Source organism: Numida meleagris, chromosome 1 (genome assembly GCF_002078875.1).
Source record: "Numida meleagris isolate 19003 breed g44 Domestic line chromosome 1, NumMel1.0, whole genome shotgun sequence".
NCBI lineage: Eukaryota > Metazoa > Chordata > Aves > Galliformes > Numididae > Numida > Numida meleagris.
The window spans coordinates 72,254,854-72,276,870 of NC_034409.1; the positions used below are offsets into that span (position 1 = coordinate 72,254,854).

A 22,017-nucleotide genomic window follows, 5' to 3' on the forward strand; every position below is an offset into this window, starting at 1 on the left:
AGGAAGGAAGGAAGGAAGGAAGGAAGGAAGGAAGGAAGGAAGGAAGGAAGGAAGGAAGGAAGGAATCTGGGGGAAGAAATTTCTACCTGTTTCTTATTACTTTTTTTTTTTGCTTTTTGGATTGATAGATAGAGCAAATGTGGTAAAGGCGCATTGGTCTTTTACTTGTTTATTTTAATTCTGTCGTAACAGGAGTTCCTGAAAAGCAGAACGAAGCCTGGATATGCACTAGTGGATGGGTGTTTGTAATTCATACCCTGAAATGTATCCAGCCAGGTACTAAAACCAAACGTTTAGTAGGCCAAAAGTAATGTAAGCCAAGGTACACTTGACAGCCAATATGATGATGTTTGTCCATTTTCTCCAAAAGGAGAGGAAAATCATGAACATGGAAAATAGAAGCAGGAGGAAGGAAGGACGTAAAGAGTGACTCAACAGGGCATGAGAATGTGAGGTTGCATATATGCAACATCAAGGAGGAAAAATAATCTGTTGAGCCAGAAGGATTGCAAGATGAACTAGTAGTGGAAAAGTCAGCAAAGTCAGGAGGTAGAAATCTGATGCTGGAGGGAGTCTGAAGATGAGTCTGATCAATTCAATCTGAGTTTCTCAAAATGTAAATTCTTCCTCGCCAGCAGGACACCCTCTAGTGAGCTGTATGTATTGGCTTAAAATAATTCCATCTGAAACAGCCTTGAGACTGAACATTTGCCTAGAACAGCATTTGAACTCTCAAATGTGTGAGGTTCAGCAAGCCAAGTGACAGCCAGAAGGATCTCCTGTGGTTCAATATTCAACAGATGTTAAAGCTTTTGCATTCCCAGTGTGCAAGGAGCCATGGAAAAAAAAGAGTCAGGGGAGAAGAAATTTTAGAAGCACAGTTCCTGACTTCCAGGTGTAAATGTCCACTGAATACTGAAGTAAATAGGGAAGAAGTGGCAAAGAGAGGAGTAGGAAAGAAACATAGAAGCTGAAAATGATAGTGTTTCAGTACTGTCAAAGCTGTCAGTATGTATACGAAGATGATAAAGATAAAAAAAAATGTAATGCTGGTTTAATATAACACACCATGTTGAAATAAAGAGGATCTGAAGAAAGGCTGGAGGAAGGTTTGACAAGGTCATCAGCAGAGCTGTGAAGCATTACATGTGCAGAGACATCAAAAATATAAACTGTGGGCTTCACCTTCCAAATTCTGGGAAACCGTGTTCAAGAGTCGTTTGCTAGTCTTAGGTGAGATTCTGGGATGTACATGCGAAGCTCCCTAGCAAAGACAGAAAGTGAGGCACTTGAAATTCTAGGAAATTTTAATGAAGAAAATTAGTAGGAGCAATAGAAATTAGAAAGAAAAGCCTGGATCTCTAGTGGTCATGACTTACAAACCCCAAAAATGAACATATCAATGTCTTCCTTCTTTGCTTCATACAACTTTTACATATTTTCCAAGTACAACAGTGCCTTTTTACAAAGTTTCTCAACTCTTTTGGAAGTGTTACTGACTACACATAAAGCTGCTCTTTGAAAGAAGAATTACTTTCCCTTTTGGCACTTCTGAATACTTCTGTTTCAACTCAGTGCTCTTTCCTCCCAAGATCTGGGTTGTAGAGCTGCTTACTTCAGTCCCCAGTGGAGGCCTATTTGTATTGGCTTTGATGTAAGCAGTAAGTTTCTTGGTTTAATTTTAATGTTCCAAGGGAAGAGTTTATTCACAAATGTATTACACAGCATGAAATCTTCATGGAAAAAAATGCATAATGAATTTGGTTGGGAAAATTATTACAGAAGTGATGTTCTCCTAGTCTAAAAAGACGATGTGTTTTCATGAAGAGCAAAGAGAGTGGGCAAGATGGAAAAGAGAGGCTTTGGCTGCGAAACAACATGCAGTATGTGCCCAGTAGGTGAAGTACATGTGCAGACTAGAATGAGAAATGCTGCAGAAAAAATCCTGATTTCCAAGCAGCAAGTTCAGAATGCAGCCTGCTGAGCTTGCCTCTTTGCTGTTGTGATCTTTAGCAGTGCCCCGTGCAAGATTCTGAATACCTTGTAAGCTCTGCAGTTGATTTTTGTCATGTCTTTTAACCCTCTGTTGGTCATTTGTGTAGCAGCAGCAGAGTGGATTGTATTTAAGAGCAGCAAGACAGTGCTGTGCTCGAGGCTGGTCAGCTCCCAGAAGCATCCATCTTTGGTCCTTAGGAATTCACAGGATGGGATTCTTGAGAAGGTCTCATTGCAGTGCATGGGTTAAAAACCTTCCTTGAGACTGTAAGCCCTGCTCTGCTATCAGACACCCCTTCTTCACGAAGGAAATCTTGCCAGCAGTGCAAGTGCCGAAAATGCGGGGGGGGGGGGGGGGAAGCCGTTTTGTTCTTTTGTTCTAGTCGGTTATTGTTCTGCGACGTCACCGTAATGAAGCTCAACAACACCCTAACGGCCTGGGATGAGCAGCGGATGAGGCGCCGGGCAATACCCGGAGGCCGGGCCGGGGGCCCCGTGCTGAGTGCCTGCAGGGCCCGGCCTGGGCCGCTGGGCGGCGGCAGCGGCTGAGCGGTGAGCTCTGCGGGGTACGGCGCGGCCCAGCCGGGGTGGGGTAGGTTTCGTCGGGGGCAGTTCTGATGGAACGCAGCCGGACCTGACGTCCGCGGCTGGAAGCAGCGGGGCGGCTCCGCGGGCCCTGAGGAAACGTGGAAGAAAGGAAAAGTTATGGTGCGCAGTGATTGTCTTAGTCAAGTAAAATGGGGTACTGCAAACAGGAAGTGGAGTGTAGTTAATTTGCTCAATAGACGCTACAGGGAAATGCAGCAGAAGCAAACAAGGTGGCTTTGTGTGGTCCAAGGAGAGAGATGTGACAGCCTGTTGCAGAAGGATGAGCCTCTCTGAAAATAAATTGTAGGCTTTATGGGGTTTTGTGGAAGCATTAGTAATAAGCGCCTTAAGATATATATATATGTATATATTACTTAGTGATCATAGCTAGAGTTCATCTTTTGTTGCGAGGAAATAGAAGGGATGAAAGCACCGCCGGTGCCCAGGGAGCAGAGCTGGGAGCAGGCATCCCTTCCTGGTGCACAGGGGTTGCTGCCAGCCCCTCTGCTGCTGTGGCTCAGGGGCTGCCCTTGGCTGGGCTGTGCGAGGCCTGGAGTAGGCAGTGGCAGAACAGCCCCTCCCTCCAGGGAGGGCTCTGAGGACTTCGAAGAGAGATGGGTGTGATGCCAGCCAGCTGGCCAAATGCACAGACACGTGCTTTATCCACCCTGCAGATGCTGGACTCTGGCAGGGACTGCAGAGCTCAAAGCCCTCTAGGCTCCCAGCCCTCAGCTGTAGCCATCGCCTCTCATGCTGTGTCTCCTCTTTCCACATCCCCTCAAAAGAAAACAAACATGCCTGCAGCTGGGAAGGTTTCTCAATACTATCTTGCCAGTAACATGCACGAAACATTTTCATCCACCATAAATCAAGCTCAAACTAATATAAATATTTGTTAATCTAGAGCCCTTTTAAAGCTCTAAGTGTTACAGCTCTACCTGTAATTCTCATTAGGCAATGCTGAAGCATGTATCTGCAGTAACATCTGAACTGGTTGTTTTTCTGGAACATCTGTGCTGGGCTGGGGAGGAGAGGGAGAAGCACAGCCTTACTAATGTAACTACACAGCTGAAACAAGTTTCTGCCTCTGAAAGTTAGAGTAATGGCTGTTCCCTGTAGCCCTGTGACCTCTGGATTGGTGGTTATAGACTCTTATCATGTGGGGCAGTCAGCTACAAATTAGTAGAGCAGAAATTATTGTTTGTCATTTCAATCATGGTACTCACCAAATTACACCATTATTTCTTTCTCTGACTACTTTTCTGGTTCAGTTCCAGTTCAACTCAACCTCAGAATAATTCCAGCTAGACTGAATATGAATTTCAACTCAGTCAAAATCTATGAAGATTCAATACCCTTTTCTTGTTGTTATACACATACTGCCTAGGACTCAGATGATGATTGAGATAGCTGAGTGCTAAGATTATTTTCTGACTTTCTGTGGCTCTCATATTGTGATTCTCATCTATTCTGCCTTCTAAGTTTTTGTGGCTATTGGAGCAAGAATGAAGCATCATTAGAGTATTCTGTGTAAGCAAGATAAGACATAGAAGATCATTAAACAACACCTGCAATACCATTTAGAAATATGGGAGATATATCTTACTGATACCAGAAAGCAGTATAGAGACAAAAGATTAATAACTATCAGCTTTGTGTGTTTTGACTCTAAAATGGCCCAGTCTGGGCTGAAACTCTGTGACCTGAACCTAATCCTATCAAGCTCTGAGTTCCAAGATGAAAAGAAACCTGAATTTCAACTTACAAAAATGAAAGCTAATTTTTCAGCCACCTGTCTGGTCACCATCCTGTCAGGTTAGCAAAACTGCGAACCAGTTACCAATTACTAAAAAATGTAATGAAGTGTCTGTTTTATGGAAGAGCCCAGTTTGTGTTTGCCTAAGGATCATTATACTAGTTCACAGCACTAAACTATGTATGATTTGAGCATTTCTAAAGGAGTTACAAAGAGCTCACTTTTCATATACATATTTTACTTCAAGACAAAATATTACTGATTTCCTATTATCTCTCAATTTCTCATATATACATAAGTGTGTGCATAAGGATGTGTGTATGTTGATAGGAATATTTGATCATAGCAAAGCATCATTTCTTGGTATATTCATTCTCCTTTTGCCCCTCTCTCCTGTCCTTTGCACCTTGAAATCTTTCTGCATAAAATAATGTGTAGCAAAAAGCTGTGATTCTATACTACCTGACTTCTATACTGGCAACAGTAGGATTGCATATTCAGTTTGCACAGTGCTTATCTTGGTGAGTTGAGAAACAAAGAGCCAACTGTGTCACAGTATTTTTGGTGTAAATCATTTCAGGGAGCATCGCTGTTATTTTGGGAGGACGGCAGAGTATTTTGGACGTAGGTAACTTACAAATGTGAAAATTCTGAGTGCCAAACAGAACTAAAACATATTTCCCCTGCACCTAGCAGTTGCAATGCTTTCACAAGAGAAAACACATCAGTCTAACTATAAATAGCAACTTAACTAAAATTAGATAGAACTGGCAGGCTGTAACATATGAATGGGAGCACTGTTAATATGCTCATCAGGTATTGGACAGGAAGCAGATCTGACAAGGAATGCTACAGTGCAGACTTTCTGTGCCTGGAAAAATGAGGAGAAATGGCTGAATGAATAGGTCCAGTGATGTTTTCGTAACTGGATAATAATGTCAGGGTCTGCCTGACTATACTGATCAAATTTAAATGGAGTACTGCAAGTAGGAATATTTCTCCATATTCTTTATTGCATTGGTTTGTTTATGCCAACAGAAAATGCTATTAAATCTAGTGAATAAAGAAATGTGATGAAGAATCATTTAGGGGAAAATTAATGCTGAAATTCTTAGTAAAGTTACCAAGCTGGATAGTGTTGTCAATTTCAAGCATGTAACTGCATTTGTATGTTTATTCAGAAATAGTTAATGGTTGTCTACACTGCTATATGGTGAAGTTACTGAGCAATAAACAAAGATGGTACTTGGTACTCATCTTCTGCTTGACCCTCTGCTATGAAAATGCTTTTGCCTCAGATAGCTTTGCCTTATTCAAACTGGACCCTAAAGTGTAGAAAGTGTCATAATGGTAACAAAGCATGAGAGAAACTTCAACTAAACAGATGATAGATGCTGACCTTTTTTCTACATGCAGCACCCTTGAAATACAATCACTTCTGCACCTGCTATCAATCAGCCTACACTTCCATATATAGCTTCTTTTTTTCCCCTAAAAAAAATTAAATTACCTTATACAAAGACACCTTGAGGGCTTGCTGTATTTCTACAAGAGAAGTCAGAGCAAAGTTGTTGGTGAACTGTGAATTTACAATGAGCTCATTGTACAGCGTCTCTCCCATGTTGATAAACCATCGGTTTACTTCATTTTAATTCACTTCAACTGTGAATTAAATTAAAGTAATTGTGGCCAGCTGACTCCTAAATGTGTGTCCATAAAGGAATTATATGTGCACTAGTTACATTCACTATAAATTCACATATTTTCTGTTAATTCACTTTGACATCTTGTGTAGGACAAGCCATTGGATATCTTGGGCTCCTGCCAAAGCACCTTGAAGATAAGGAATGAGATTTTGAACTAGTCACGACAGACCAAACAAAATCTGATTCTCACAGGCTTTCAAAAGAGAAACATTACAGAAGTTTTTCTCTTCAGTAAAAAATGCGTAAGTGGAACAAGCAGTTTAAACTGTGTGTATACATAACTATGATAGTTTAATCTTTTTTAAGGAGAAACATTGAAATTAAACAATTTAGTCTTGGTCTACAGTAGTCCCTTCTCAAATCAGTGTTTGTCAACCATAAAAACAACACAAATTTACCCCTATTATGTCATAACTGATTATTTAAAGGGGCTACAGTATTTGCTACCGTGGCTTTTCTGTTTAAAAAAAAAAAAAAAAAAAAAAGTGGTATCTTCATATCGCTATACCAACTTGTTTTTAAAGTGCAAACAGGTTTGAGTCTTACATAACTCAGTTTTCATTCTGGCTTCAGGAAATAAGCCTAAGTTATTCTATGTCAAACTCTAAAAATAATGAACCTTTGAAACTAGTATTGCTCCAGCCACTCTGCAGATTTGTCACTATCACGTTTACAAGACTGTTAGACTGGTCTGAAGCCTTCATGAAGCTGGAAGGAAAAGTAGGATTAGGTTGCAGCTAATGTTTTTGGCTTAGGAGAAAGTTTGTGTTGTAACGATGCTCGCTGATGCTTTGAAATATAATCCTACAGTGTTTAAAAAAACACTGTTGTTTCTCATTGCGGAGACTTAATGTTTGGATTAGCCACGTGATTAGGAATGCTATGACCTTTGTTTATGGAAAAGCTACAGTATTTTTAGTGCAACAGGAACACAAATTTTGATGTAGAGAGTGCTGATAGTGAAGCATTGATTTTCACTGGGAAATGTTACATGTTGGTTGAGTAGCAGGAATGAAGTCTAATGAGAATCTAAATGTTCTTGTTGATTAACTATGTATGCACGAAGTCAGAACAAAGAACGCGACAAACTTACTAAAAATTTTCTGCATGAAGATATAAAGCTTGCTAGAACATTGCTATATTTCTTTTGGGAAACCTCTTTTTGGAAAACCATTCACACATTCCTTAAACAGAGTAATCAATTTAAAAGATTTGAGAATAAAAGTCTTAGAAGCAAAACTATCCTGGATACCAAACAATGATTCCAATAGAAAAGTTATTTAAACAAAAAAATACTAACAATGGGATTAATGAAAGTTCAGGTTACCTTTTACAATTCCATCTTGTTTTTTAACCACATTCTTTTCTCTTTCCAACTCCTCCACTTCTTATTTAAAGCATATTTTGAGATAGCTGCCACTAGAGGTCAGATGTTTCTCATTATCTTTACTGTCATTAATGACTTTTAGTACTGTATAGTTTGAAAATAAAATCACTCCAAATTGGCTAAAATTATTCTCTTTCTTACATAAATATGAATATAAATGGGAAAAACACTCTTTAGAGATCAGAGTACTTACAACTGTTTAGTTGTAATTTTGTATAAAAAAAATGGTATGGTTTGATTTCTATTGAAAGACAGTGTCACAGTGTTGTTGTGTAATTTGTGCCTTTCTCAATTTGATAACTTCAAAAAAATGAACAAAAAAAACCCCAAACACCAACACGGACTAATCTAGATTGTTAAATACTTTAGCAGTCTCCCTGGAAAAGCTAGGTAGTAACATTTCCTAAGGAGCACTGTAGTTTGCTATGTAGGAAGATGAAATTTCCAGACACACGAAGATGCATGCATTAATTTGAGTTACTGAAGTGCCAAAAGTAACAGAGAAATTATAGCTTTCACATTAGTAAAGGTGATGACAATAAATGTCAGATGCAGTATTTGCACTTTCTGAAACATGTACAGAAGTTTTTTTTAATAGCAAACAATCATCCAAAACAGATGAATATGCTGCTCCAGTAATAGAAGAGAGCTTCAGATCATCTGGACAGAGCCCTTTGTGTGTGCCCTGATCAGACACAGGCATTGCCACTATTGCAGCACTTCAAATTTTTGGGTTTGCTAGCTTTTCACTGGAGACATTTTCCACTTTCATTTTTTTTTCCCATGAAAATTTGAAGAGAATCCAGCTTCTCTTTAAAACATGATTCCACCTGATTATGCAGACTCTCTCAGATAGACTGCATGAAAATAGATTATCTTCCAAGCCTGCTCTTTCCTTCACTCTATCAGTGTACACTAAACCCTCTCAGAGAGATTTCTGACAGCAACAGCTATCATTAACATTGTCCCTGAGTGCATCCATCTATTCATTGTCATTGCATTTTAAAATAATTTTCCAGGTGTGTTTGAAAAGTGTCAGGTGAACTTGTGACCCAGTCCTAATTCAGGGGGAACTCTGAAATGGATCGTTCAGGCTGCCAGTGGTTAAAGGACAAACCTGTAGCTGTGCTGCTAATCTGCGTTACGCAGGTGAGCATGTCCATCTCCCCTGCTGGCTCAAGACCCATGTAAGTTACTTGGCTATATTCTAATACTTGCTTTTCCCTCAGAGAAAGAATTCTTGTGCCTTCACTAGTGTTTTACAGTGGAGGAAAAAGTAGGATTTTATTTAGTGCACAAAGGTCCACTGTGATTATTTCATTCAATACCAAACTTTTGAGAAAGCCTTATTTTTCTTTTTGGGCTTAAAAAAGAATTACACTTTTAGAAGAAGCAATACAGTGAACATTTAGAGATCCTTGATATTCCCCAAGTCTCTGAAATCAGAGAACCTTAGACCCAGCTGTGAAACCAATCCTATCAATCGGTGAATTGTGACTTTTGTTAGAGATGTTAAACCTTTTTCTTACAGTTTCCAAGCAAGCAGAGGGAATGCAAGGATAGTTTCTAAAATGCAGCAGCTGGGTAAAAACATCAGATTCTCATGGCTTCAACTTCAGAGTCTGTACATGAGGAGATTCCCTCCCAAGTTTCTGTGTGCTGGAGCGTGTCAGTCTCCTTCTCTCCTCAACAGAGAGTGTGGTTCAACTTTTTGCTAAGGGTTACAATTCATAGTACAGCATGGCTGTCAGGATCTGGCCCAATATGGAAAACCTGAAACAATATCAAAGACAGGTTGCTACTCTTTCTGCTACAAAAGTCTCTGATGGATGATTTCAGAGTGAAGAACAAAAAATTGCAAAACTCCAAGTATCAAATGGACTAGCAATAAGGAAGAATTGGGGCTGCAAGCTTATTTTGTTCTGTTTGGGTGTTGTTAGGATTTGTAGTAAAGGTAAGCCTTTTTGTTATTGTTTGAAGGATACTCTTATACACAACACAGTGGAAAAAGAGTGCAAGCTGCTGTAAGTCCATTTTTTCCTAGTCTCCCCACTTTGTTTTTAACGTAACTTGATGCAACATAGCCACTGGTACAAAAGTTTGCAGTTACTCAATGTCCATTTACTTCACGCAAATATTTTTCTTATGATAGGATGATTATTTTTGAGGATGGCACAATTGTTCTGTTACTATTTTAAGCCAACTGCTCGTAATATGAAACTATTCACAGACTATTGTAAAATACTTCATGGTTTCCTAAAACTGGATTTAAGGTTTGCTTTAGTGGTTTTAATGACTAAGTTACACAGATTCTGGTTTGTTTGCATCTGAGAACATCCTCAGAGGAGGGAATGCAGAGTTTTGTTCCTACTAGAGAATAATTTAAACATAAAATATATTTTTTCTTATTTTTAAATAATTTCCAGGGTGGATATTCCTTGGTTGTTTTTTGTTGTTGTTGTTGAGACAATATTTTGTTATTGGGAATAAAAAAACATATGAGCTTAAGTGAAATAATGGATTTGTGTTCTTGTCAGTGCAAGGAGAAATACTTCTAAATGATAGAAAACTGGTTCTATTAAAGCTAAAATGTATTGTCTGCTTTCCAGCAAAACTGAATGTAATTTAGGTGGGCACTAATCTTCATTTGGTACAGATGGTGCTTGCTGAATAGTCATGTAAACCAGCTGAATGTTAAAGCCACGCTAAAATACCAACGGTAACATCAAACTTCCTGATTTGTCACCAGGCCTGGGATCCCTAAGGTACATATTGTGTGTATTTATTTTTCACTACTTTTATTAAGTAATTTTCCTGGCTTCAGAATTACATTGGTATACTCAGTACTGTTATAGCAAGAAATGCTTACGCTGGCAGGCAACTTTTCAGTTTGTTCCTTGACACTACCACCATCTCTGCATTCATGTATAAGGGCAGTGAGGAAGTCTGTTTTATTTCTGTACTATGAACCTGGCAAAAAGCCATCTCATCTGTGGTGGCAGGGCTAGGAAAATAGTAATATAGATAAGAATATGAAAGAGCTGCAGCTCTTACATTGCTGTTAAACCCAGTTTGTGTGGTAGATAAACATTACAAATGCACCTGGAAAGAGGCACAGTTAAAAGTTGTGACCTTTTGAAAAGCAGCAGAAGGTATGGCCTTGTGAGTATCAGGTAAAGAGAAGCTCTATATCATCCTTAACAGGGCACGCAGAACTCCTGTTCTGAGCAGTTACTAGATAGGCTTACAGCATATGTCAATATCCATACAGCAGTATGTTACGATGCATTTTCTTTAGACCTAAGGTAGATGTAATTTCCATTTGTACTGGAGGAACAAAAAAGATACATTGATAGATCTCTTTAGGTTCAGCACCATCTAGTGTGAGATCTTAGGCTGCATTCTGACTGATATAAACAAAAGGTGGTTTTGATAGTTAGGCATTATCTCTTTTCTCCTAAAAAGTAGTTTATTATTACATTTAATGCTGTAATTTTACTACATTGACCACTGATACTTTTTGGTAATGATTCTGGGAAAGACTGGAATGTAATTTTCCTGGATTTTGTTATTATCTGTTTGGTTTTGGTTTTTAATAACTTTCTGTGTTTGTATCGCTTCAACATTGGTAAATCCAACAAGGCAAAAATAATTGCAAGAATTTTTATCTCACAGAACACCCTTAAAAAAGAGATAAAACCTTGTCATTTTGCTCAGGTCCCCACAGGGCATAGAGTGGATGGGTTGTGTGGTAATAATGGAGACTAAAGGACTGAAGTGTCTGCAGAGCCTTTCTACTTCCTGGCCCCACTCCAAGGTCTCCACTGCCAACAGTGTACAATTGAAGGCCTTTTTTTCTTTCTTCCACAATGTTTCTGCATCTGGTACATCTCAGCAGTACATTCATGCCCCATTTTTAATACCAGCTGCCCACAACTGAGCCCCAGTCTCATCATCACATGCCACATCAAGATTTCGTCATGACCTTTATGGCAACCCTTGTGTTCCTGCACTCCTCCTGAGTGATATCTCCTGCCATAGCATTAGATCCTCAGGGAGGAGCTGTCCTAAGCTGTAACCATTCTGCTCTCCTGCCATGAATAAAAAATAACAATAGTGGATTGCAGAATGCATGGTATGAAGGACATGTTTGCCAAGAACTGAGGCTTGATCCATGCGATCCTAAAAAGAATGGTTCACTGTATTTAGCACATTGCTCCGAGTGATTAATCCAGGCAAAAAAAACAGAGGGAAAAAAAATTGTATTGTTTTTCTTTTTTAAGGCACATGAATATTTTTTTAAAGTAAGTTTTAATTTTGCAGAAGCCCAAAGCCTTGGAATTGAATTGTCTACTTTTTACTAGCCCTTTGATGACTTGTGGTCAGTAATGGAAAAAACAACATAATATAGTGTACTACTGTATCAAACATATTTGCTCAATAATCTTCAGTATCCAGGAGCTTATCAGAAGCCTTGTATCTGGTACAGGCAGCTCTGGGTACAGCCTGGTGTTTCTCATTGGAGCAGTATAGAGTCCAGCCATACATGTTCAGAGAGCTGCAAACAGACAGATTTTCATACATTTTTATTGCCAAACTTCTATCTTAAGATCTGGTTTATCTCTTCAGTATGGAGTAGCTCTACCAGGAGGCTACTTAGAGAACAGAATTGCTAGGCTCAGGCCCATTTAACACTAAAATTGCTTTCAGAAGGAAAAAGCAGGGCCACTGAATTAGCAACTAAATTTAAAACAGATTCTAAAGTACATCCTCAGGTAATATTATACACATCTTTCCTATGTATGTACGTATGTATGTACATATGTGTGATGTCTGAGAAAGTATGAGTTAGCGATAATTTGTGCAGAGACAGCCAGACTTTCATGAACCATGGAGCCAAATAAAACATGAATACTTTCCAAAAGAAAACACTGTAGCTAAGTCTCAAAGGTAAATAAAATCTGTCTAGATTAATTTAACATCTGTAGGTATCTTTCTAAATGAAAACATCATAAGCATAATATATATACCAGCTGTAAAACATCTATTTCTGGAGTGAAAAAGGTCAATATAAGAGAGAGGGGGAAGAAAAGGTTTGGTTGTTCCAACTGTGCACTTCTAGGAACTACAATTTTTAAAAAATCAGTATCGTATTAATCTTTTTATTTTTAATCAGAGATTAAATGAGTTTAGATTAAGGACACTTTGATTTGGCTCAAACCTTTTAAAAATGGGTAACTCAATTTTATTGCTTAATCATATGTATTTTTCTGTATGTAGTTCAGAGGATTCATCAGGGATAATGACTGATTCAGGTCTTTGACTTTTCTGCAGCTAGTTGCAAATGAAAGCTGTTAAGATATCTCAGAATCTTAAGCTAAAAGTATAGACAGAGAGCACTCTACAGAACTGAACGGTGTGAGATTTTTACCCCAAGAATTGGCATGGTTGCTCAGGTAAACAGGAGCAACAATTCTGATATAATTATGTTGGTAGAAGTGAATTAAAAACAAGTGTCAAAAAAAAAGAAAGTTTGCAGAATAAATAGGGTTTTAAGGACTGATACAAATATGACAGGAAAGGAGAGTGGGAGGCTTGCTAAGGTGAAAACTGCCCCAGTCGAGGAGCTTAGAGAAGGCAGGGAGAAAAGAGGAATAACTAACCTTGTTCATATGGAAAATCAAACCACCCACCAGTGATTTCAGCCACTCCTTGATCTACTTTTAAACATCCCAATGAGTGGCCTTTGCCACCTTCCTCCCAGGTGTGGTTTAACAAACAACTGAACTGATGTAACAATGTAGAGCCACGACAGGGAAGATCCAGCCTCCTCCTGTCCTGGCTGAGGCCATCTCCTCTCCTGTGGGCCTGCTCTGCTGTCTGCTGCCTCCTGGATGAGTCAGCCCAACTCATGCACCTACAGAAAATTATCTGGTCTTCTTCCCACCTTAACAAGTGAAAATTTGACTAGGATTAACCAAAATTTTACTCATTTGGTTAATCCTAGTCAAATTTTTACTTCCTCAGAGGTCTGAAAAATACTAGAGCCCGAAGAAGATAAATGGCAGAGATATGGGCCTGAAAGAAGGGTAGGAGGGAATGGAATTCTCTGTTTTCAACACTGCTGAGTCGCAACATCAACATTATCCTAAAGGACTACTCTGTTGCCATAACAGCCATAAAGTACAGCTCTGGAGCCTGAGCACCTTGCCCTGAGAAGCTCTGCTCAAGCAGGGGTGGGACCTGGTGGCCACCGCCAGAGTGTCCTGCCAGCCTCAGCCATGCTGTGATCCTGTCACTCATTCTCCATTCTTAAAATTGAACTATGGCATTACCCTTCAAAATAAGATGTGTTTTCACTTTGTATTGTAATTAGAGTTTTCTTGGATTAAAAAAAAAAAAAAAAAGGCCTCTGGTTTATTTACAGCAAAGTTTTTGTCTTAGAGCACAGTGATAAGTAATAGCTAATCTAACTGTAAAATCTCAAGTGGAGAGACAGCACCTGTAATTCTACTACCAACCAATTAGGTGATGTCAACACCCTCAAACCCTTGATTATTCTTAGCCTCATTTACCCCAAGATAAAATTGCAGTGCCTTGACTTCACCCTATTTTTCCAGTGGTGCAGGGTGCTCATTGCAAGTATGTTGCAGCAAAGGCTTTTCTTTTTTCCTTTTGATGACAAACCTGCTGACATGTATGAGAGTGACAGGGAGCATTATTTTTTACATAGCTTCAACAGGTTAACTCCTAGAATGTAAACATTTCGAGAGTAGACATAGAGGGTATGTATACAGATGAAATTATTTTCTTTCTAGAGTAAGTGGAAATAAAGGTATATTGAGCAAGCTGATACATTTGAAAATCCTAGCCTGGACATTAAACAAATATATGAAATATTACACCCCAGGATCAACAGCAAATATTTTGAGTTCTTTAGCAAATATTTGCAGACATACATGCAGATGGATTGAGTAATCAAAGAAACTGCAGTTGGGTAGCATGATTTAAAACAGATGCAAAATCTGTGTGAAGTCTCTAAACACTCTTGTACCATGCTTTTTGTACTTAGGTTCTTGTGGAACAGCACTTAGTCATTTTGTATGCCCTGTTCCTGGTGCTTCCAGTGGCTTGAAAACCTTTGGGCTCTCCAGCTATGTTTGTCAAAAGACAGAATCCCAACAAGAGGTACATGCGAACCCTGTAAGCAGTGGGTAGCTGGTAGGAGAGCAGCTTTGGAATATTTGCTGCCTTGCTTTCAAACAGGAAGTATTTTATCTGCAAGTTCCTTGAGCCAAATGCAGCAGCAAGTTGAGTGTTACCTCAAGCCATGAAGTAAAAAGGGATAGAGGGAGATAATTACATTGATACAAGTAAAAATAATAATTTAAAAAATGGGGAAGCTCTATAAAACAATTCAGTTAAAAACTGAACATTTAGGGATACCCATATACTGAAAAGCAGACTAGAAAGGCCTGTTGCTCACTGAATGTCCTTCTGTTGCTTTTTAAAATTACATATCCACATTTTTATTCTGGCTCTCCCTTTATTTTGAGCAAAGTGACCTGAGAAAAGAAGATTTCTTTGTGTATTTTTTTTTAACTGGCAAGATGTTAACATAGGGATTATTATGAGAAAAAATGTTCAGAAGATAGGCTGAATATTGCAAATATTATAGAAAAGCTTTGGAAAACATGCTAGATTTACATCCAGCTCTGAACGAAACAATTTTTATGTCTTGCAGGCTTACTATCAGCTTATTTACATGTGTTTCCCAGAAGCAAAGGAAGCATTTCAGAAACAGTTTCACTAAAGAGAAACAAGTCTATCTGCACAAGGATCTGTCATGTGGGATTTTATTTACTTCTCTTCCTTTGCTAACCTCAGACTTAAGTGCGTCATGGTATTTTTACTGCCATCCATTCCATAGGCTTTAGCACACTCCTCCAGTTAATTATTAACAAAGTCCAAAGGTATCCACCCCTCTCCTACACAGATATTCCAGCGAAACACGGCTCCATAAGATCTTCTTACTTAAAATTGCTCATTACAGTTTGGACAAATACAGTGTTAAGTAGCTGATGCTTTGGTGTTGGTGAAATTCTTTCTTTCCCCAGTTCCTGAAGTTCATCGGGTTTGAATGTCACGGTTCCTGCTGCTGCTTGCATATCCAAACAAAGGGGACCTGCAACACCCCTGAAGACATTTGCTGGCTCTGCTCTTCTTCATCCAGTTGAGAATCACCTTTTTTTTTCAGGATTCCCTGTAGCTACCTTCTAAGAAAAATGACCTCTTTTCTCTTTCCTGATTCTTCAGCTCACTTACTGCTGTCATCCCCTCTGTTTCTTCGGCTAGGCCTGGCTGTAATTTGGCGCCAGGCAGGTACCAGAGGTACTGCAGATGGAAGGAATCAGCCAGTGCTTCTTCATCACACCACACAGCATCTCTAGTACATGGGGTGTGTGCCAGGAATTAGATCAGGAAATTATTTTTATTTCCTGCAAGCTTTTAAAAATTATTTTTCAGCTGAACAGGTCTCCTGATCAGGTTCACAGAATGGCCCTAAAAATTGCTTGTAGTGAGGGAACAGTGAGAACTCAGTGCTGAGATGTTCCTGAGTCTGCAGTATCAGGAAACTACAGGCTTTCTGCTGCTCGCCTCAGATGAGCTGGCCCTGAATGTCTAGCAAGAAATAAGCTTGGTGATATGTCCTGGCACAGTAAATCTGCATGCATTTTTGAATCTCATCTGGCCTCTTCTGCAAAACAAGATGTCTTGTTTGGAAATTGTTTTGTCAAACGTTTGAAACAGTTTTGGAAGTACTGTCTTGCTTTCAAAAACCTGCTATGATTTTCACATGACAAAGGAAACCAGTTTAAAGAACAGTGAGAAATACCTCAGTGAGGATATGGTCAATTGAAGTGTGAAGGAAAAAGCAGTGCCTGAAGAGGATCAGCCCAAATACAGGCTTCTTTTGCTTAAAAAACTGATTTGTAGATAAGTAACAGTTGAGTAAAGAGCCCAAAAGTGAAATATTGATTGTTCCTCATAAAGGGTTGTTCTAGCATATGCTCAAAGTATCAGTCATGAATGCTGGAAAAGATGAGTGTAGCACAGTGAGCGTTAGTCATGGCCTGGAAAACAGGGTAGGAAAACAATTTAAGCAGAATAGTTACTCAGCTAATTGCTTTGAGTAAGTATCAGGTTTACACACCCTGCAACCCAAGCTTAAAATTTGTACTTGATACAATGTACTTGAAAACCTACACTGACAAAAATATCTTGCTCTTTCTCCAGGGAGGTGGGGAGAAAATAAAATTAGGGGCTCTCTAAAACTGTATTTAGGGTAGCAAAAGCAACTAGAAAAATAAACCACTTGCTTTAAGGCTCTTGGAGTAGTGAAAATGGTGGTTAGATGAGCTCTGGAAAATGCTCTGGAGCAGATATAAAGTCCTAGTAACACCCAGTGTGTTTTCAACCTGCTCTCTCCGTGTGCTGCCACTCTCAAAGCAGCATGCAACCTGTACTTTCCCTTTAATTACCTCAGTTTATTAAAAAAAAAAAAGGTCAAACCAGGTCCTTAGCTTTAAATTCACCTTCAAAAGCAGCTTAAGTCAAGTCACTGAACTTTGCAGCAAAACAAATATAAGTGCACATGATTCATGCTGACTCTCCTTGGGTGCTCCAGCAATAACATAACTTTTAAAATCACTGCATTTGCTTGCTAAATTAATGCACTTACACCTTTGGTGCATGAAGAACATGGTCTGAGGTGCAACCCCTAGTATGGAGACAAACATAATTTCCAATTTTAGGTTTGATTTCTGTGTCTGGACTAAATTATTTGCAAAGAGCCAAGATCACAGGAAGCTGACATATACATGGTAATTCCTTCCTAAACTCTTCATAATAAATGAGAAAAGGCACATAAACCACTGAAGCTTAGATTAAGGCTATAACTTAAGCCAGACAAGAATAAATAAGTATTGGAGAATTTACCAGCTGTGGTGTGTGCTAATCTAGGCATGCAAGGACATATGCACGCACTGCAAGGGTATTTAAATGGACACAGTACAAGTCTTAAAGAGAACCAACCATAAGCTGCTAACTGTATTAAGAAACAAGATCCACCATGCATTCTTTCTTGCATCTGTTGTGCTGTCTTGATTTTCAGGGAAATGATGGATTTTAGCATGATTATTAAAGGACAGTAGGCAGAGCACAGGGCATTAGAGGTACTAGAGAAAAGAAGTGTTGGTTGTTCAAAGCAGCCATCAGAAAGGGGTACAGAGCTGTTGCACGTACTAACGAGGCTTGAGAGGGACAGTAAAGGATAGCTTTAACTGGAGAGTGGGAAGAATGAAGGCCAAAAAAAGATGTTGCAAAAGTAAATAATGAATAAGACATGAATCACAGTTATGGTGGTGTTGACAGAGAGGTTTTAAAGATGTCGCCCAAGAGGAGAACCTCAGAGTGACAAATGAAACACAAAATATGAAATGCAGACTGGGGAAAAAGAGGCAGCAGAGAATTTGCTGAGCCAACAGGGCAAAAGCAGGGAATTGAGAGGCCTGGATAGGAGAAATTCTGTCTTTTAAGCAAGAAACATTTAAATAGTATTCAATCTGCTAAACCCTGATGAATCTGGTAATAGAGTGCCAAGTGAAACCAAAATGTAGAGGAAAGGAATCTTACACTGGAGGAAAAGGGGTTTGGATAAGAGGTAGAGTGTATTTAGGAAGGAACCAAACATATGATTGTTAAGAGTAATTGCTTGCTCCTGTAAACCATTTTCAAGGTAATACTTTTCCCTATGGTTGCTTGACATGTTACAGAAGGGTCAAGAGTGGGCTCACCCTTCGGAAGATCTTAAACAGGGCTTGTTTTCCCTTTCATTTACCCTTAATGTATGAATCCTCTGTTACTGTAAGAAAGGTGTTTGCTCACCAACACAGTTTTTCTTAAAAAAAAAAAAAAAGAATTATTAAAATGAAGAAATGAATGAGTTACAATAATAATGTTGGGAGAACTATCACATTAAGCAAAAGGTAAATTCACAATTCTCATCACAGTTGCCAATAACAATTACCATTCAATAGCAATTATGAAAGCATCAGTATGAAAAGGATATTGTTTGTTAGAGAAATTCTAAACACTTTGGGCTAAGAAGGATTAAGTGGTAAGTTTTGAGCAGCAGCATCTTATATGCAACTGTATGTATTCTTTTGGAGACAAGAAGAGATGTACTGACTTCTGGAATGTTTGGTCCTGATGTTCTGACAAATAATGAAATATTTCAGTAGTAAGTAAGGAGTAATGAGTAAATTCACTTTCAAATATAGATAGAAATTATCTTAGAAATTACTATCTAGGTCCTCAGCTTACATCAAGTGGAACAGCACCTTAAACATCTGTAATGAAAATTAAATAATTTAATCTCTTATTTTGTAGGAAAATTAAACCTTATCTTAGGCTACAAAATAATCCAGTGTCTAGAGAGTTTTGTGGAAAATTGGGCTTGTGTAAACCTGTAACCTGCTCCCTGGTTCTGTCCAGGACTTGTCATATTAAAATGATGCAAGTGTGCTTGAGATGATTTATCTTAGAACGTGTTCATTTACCACTCTTAGAAGTTTGTTATAGCTCAGAGACCTGCATCTAAAGCCAACCAGCCCTCAAAGACAGCCTGCCCTAAAACAACAGTCAATCCCAGCATGGACCTTTCTGTGTAACTGCTGCACTGGGACGTGGTTTCAGAAAGAAAGGTAAGGATGGACTCATCTCACATTTGCCTCTGTTTCATGTTTGTTTGGTTGTTTAAGTGGGTTGAACACTTAAACAATTTAAGAACAATTTGCATATTGCATATGCACGTAAACCATGTATTTAACTGAAATAAATCATGTCGTCATCTTCCATTTATTATTGATTGGGACTTTTGGCTTCATGTTGTTCTGAACGATCACAAATGGGCAGGATTCAGCCTGCACAGAATTATGCATAAAAGGTCTCAAATTATACTCAGAAGTTTTGATATACTTCTGTTAGTTGTTCTATTGTGAGACTCTTTTCCTTTAAGAAGGGTAATTCAGTTAAACTAAAATAATTTTCAGTGAGTGAACAGTAGCTCATCATTAAATCGTTAGCTACAGAAAGAGAAATGGAACGTGTGTGCTTTTCCAGCTTATGAAACACTGGATATGCTGTTTGGGGCTGCAGTTTCTGTTCAGATAAATGCCTAACGGGAAGGCCCCACTTTACGTCTTGTAGTGACCTTGTTAAGACAGTCTTTCACGATGACACAGCAGAACTGAGACACATTGTCTGTTAAAATTCCTATCACTGGATAACCAAGAGAAACCACAGCAAATATTTGAGTGCAGGAGTAGCCCACTTCCTGCATGTCACCAGGAGCTAGAGGAGCTGGCAAAGGCACAGCGAGCCTTTGCTGATCCAGTTCCCAGTGTTGTGATCCACACTCTGACTGGATCCGCTCACCTTCTTCCACATAGCTGCTGCAAGACTCCCTGCCTGTTGTTTAACAGCCAGGAAGACATTCTTGTTTTGCAAATGAAAACTTATTACAGAAAGACTACGTGTGATGAAGACCTCTGACAAAACCACCTAGATGCTGAAAAGATGGAAAATCAGCTACTGCACAAGTCTGACTGCTTGTTTCACAACTGTCAATCCATTGAGCAACACCAATATTGTTATTGCACATGAATAGAATGAAACAGTAATTATAGCTTATTCCATCTAAAAGCCTGGTAAATAATCTAATTTCAGATTTCTAAAAGCTTGCACATTTGAACAGCTAAGGGATGTTTCAGATATTTAGTGTGTTATTAAGATTTGAAGTGTGATACGAATTTATGCAACCCGGTCGGGAAGCTGCACACAAAAAGCACTTTCAGTACCAAAGGAATCAGCAAGGTCTCCTGCATAAATATTTGAAATGCGGGATGTATGTACTGCAGATACATCCTGCAACACCAGCCATTTTTATAGACAAAATACAATTTATGGAAAACACTTCCAGTGGAGGGGTCTTGGACCACATGGTACTCTTCACTGACTATACTGCAGAGGCTGCTGTAAGGTTGGCTATCAAAGAGTGTGGGAGGGGGAACCCATGGCTTGTCAACAGGAAATGGTCCACAAATCATTTTAAATTCCAATAAACATTTTTATGTTTTTACTCAGTTTGGGATCACATTAATGTGCAACCCAGTACAACACATAGGAAAAAACTATTTGGTCCTCAGGAAAGATAGGTAGGCTCAAGAGCTAGGATAAAGCCTAGATAGCCTGGCACGCTTCTCACTGAAAAACTGAAGCCCTGGCTGTGGTGAATCTCTAAAACTGGTAAATTCCAAAGGCAAAAAGCTATAGCTTTTTTTTTTTTTTTTGAGAATTTCACTGTGTTGCTTGTTCCAAGACTAGCAGTAGAGGTATGCATGCAAACAAGCCACCTAAAGCTAGGCAACTTTATGTAGCTTCCTTGAAAGAATAAGAGGGCAAAGAGTAATATTTTTAAGAGCTGATCATTAACTCAAATGTTCATCTTAACTGGATACATCTTCAGGGAAACAAATGAAAAAAAAAAAACCAAGAACAATTGAACAAAAGCAAACAATGAAAAGCTGATCTTCCCAGATAACATCTCTTATTGTCTGTGATCCTCATTATCAGCTGGGCTCCCTTATATACAGACTGTGTGGAAATTTGTAGATGTTAAAATTGGGAATTAACTTTCTAAACCAGCTAATTCTTACAGCACGGGGTGTTGGCCTGGCTTGAGATGAACTTGGAGCAGCACGACTGGTTGAGAAGTTGGGCTGTCTCCAGAACACACTTGAAAAGGCCTTCAACTACTGTAATATGGCAGCTTTCCTTAGATTTGGTTTTCTGCTGTTTGCTGCTGTTTATTACTTTTCACTGAGGCATGTTCTCTGATTGTGCCACAGTATCATTGCTCTTCCTGCAGTGAGTGCTCCAGCATCCAGGTCCATGTGCTTAACCTAGAGGCTGAGAAATGTGTGGAACTGAAGATGGTGCTTGCTGCAGTGCGGTTGAGGCTCCAGGGCAGAGCTGTCTTTCCTTCCCTCTGGTCCTGTGTATCTATTTTCCGAGCTGTAGGAATAAAAATAAGCAGAAGCTGTGTGCGTATGCTTGACGCATGTAAATGATCTTCCCTTTGGAAGCACATGAAACAGGTTGTGTTTTCTCCACTGACTACTCCAGACAGTAATGAGTGAGAATATGAAATTAACAATGCAATTATACAATTAAAAAAAAGTAACCTAGTGATTTTTTTTTTTTTTTGCAGTGATAACCACAACAATTATGAGGATAATCAAGAAATGCAGTATTCATGAAGCAGTCAAGGAGCAGTAATGAGGGGGGGAAAGGCTGACTCCTTTATGAAACCACAGCATTTGTGTTTTGGGTTACCTTGAGAAGATTTAAGAGATTAAAGAAACAAAAGTCTTTCACAAAGCTTTGTTTAGGGTCATGCTGTCTTTTATTCAAGACTTGGGATTTTACACTGAGATGTTGCCTTTACTTCCAGAACAGAATGT

The 22,017-nt window shown here is 39.0% G+C and overlaps 1 protein-coding gene and 1 long non-coding RNA gene across 6 annotated transcripts; one reads left to right on the plus strand and one right to left on the minus strand.

Annotated features, from left to right (window-relative positions):
• On the minus strand, nucleotides 21-13,363 carry LOC110397268. 2 transcript variants are annotated; one of them, XR_002437660.1, is made up of 2 exons: nucleotides 7,373-7,418; nucleotides 21-2,671 (listed from the first exon to the last, which is right to left on the minus strand). XR_002437660.1 is itself a non-coding variant. In XM_021393316.1 (2 exons), the coding sequence occupies exons 1-2, from the start codon at nucleotides 13,343-13,345 to the stop codon at nucleotides 2,190-2,192; spliced, it is 732 nt and encodes a 243-aa protein (XP_021248991.1). In that variant the 5' UTR covers nucleotides 13,346-13,363; the 3' UTR covers nucleotides 21-2,189. The 2 variants fall into 2 exon arrangements, 1 of the variants encoding a protein (XP_021248991.1); XM_021393316.1 differs by lacking the exon at nucleotides 7,373-7,418 and adding an exon at nucleotides 13,096-13,363.
• Nucleotides 6,147-21,934, plus strand: LOC110397289. Of its 4 annotated transcripts, none has more exons than XR_002437674.1 (5): nucleotides 6,147-6,287; nucleotides 8,452-8,619; nucleotides 10,089-14,620; nucleotides 15,177-19,197; nucleotides 21,765-21,934. It is a non-coding gene; the product is annotated as an uncharacterized LOC110397289 (long non-coding RNA). The 4 variants fall into 4 exon arrangements; XR_002437673.1 differs by having other exon boundaries at nucleotides 10,089-13,366; nucleotides 13,460-19,197; XR_002437675.1 differs by having other exon boundaries at nucleotides 10,089-10,197; nucleotides 13,460-19,197.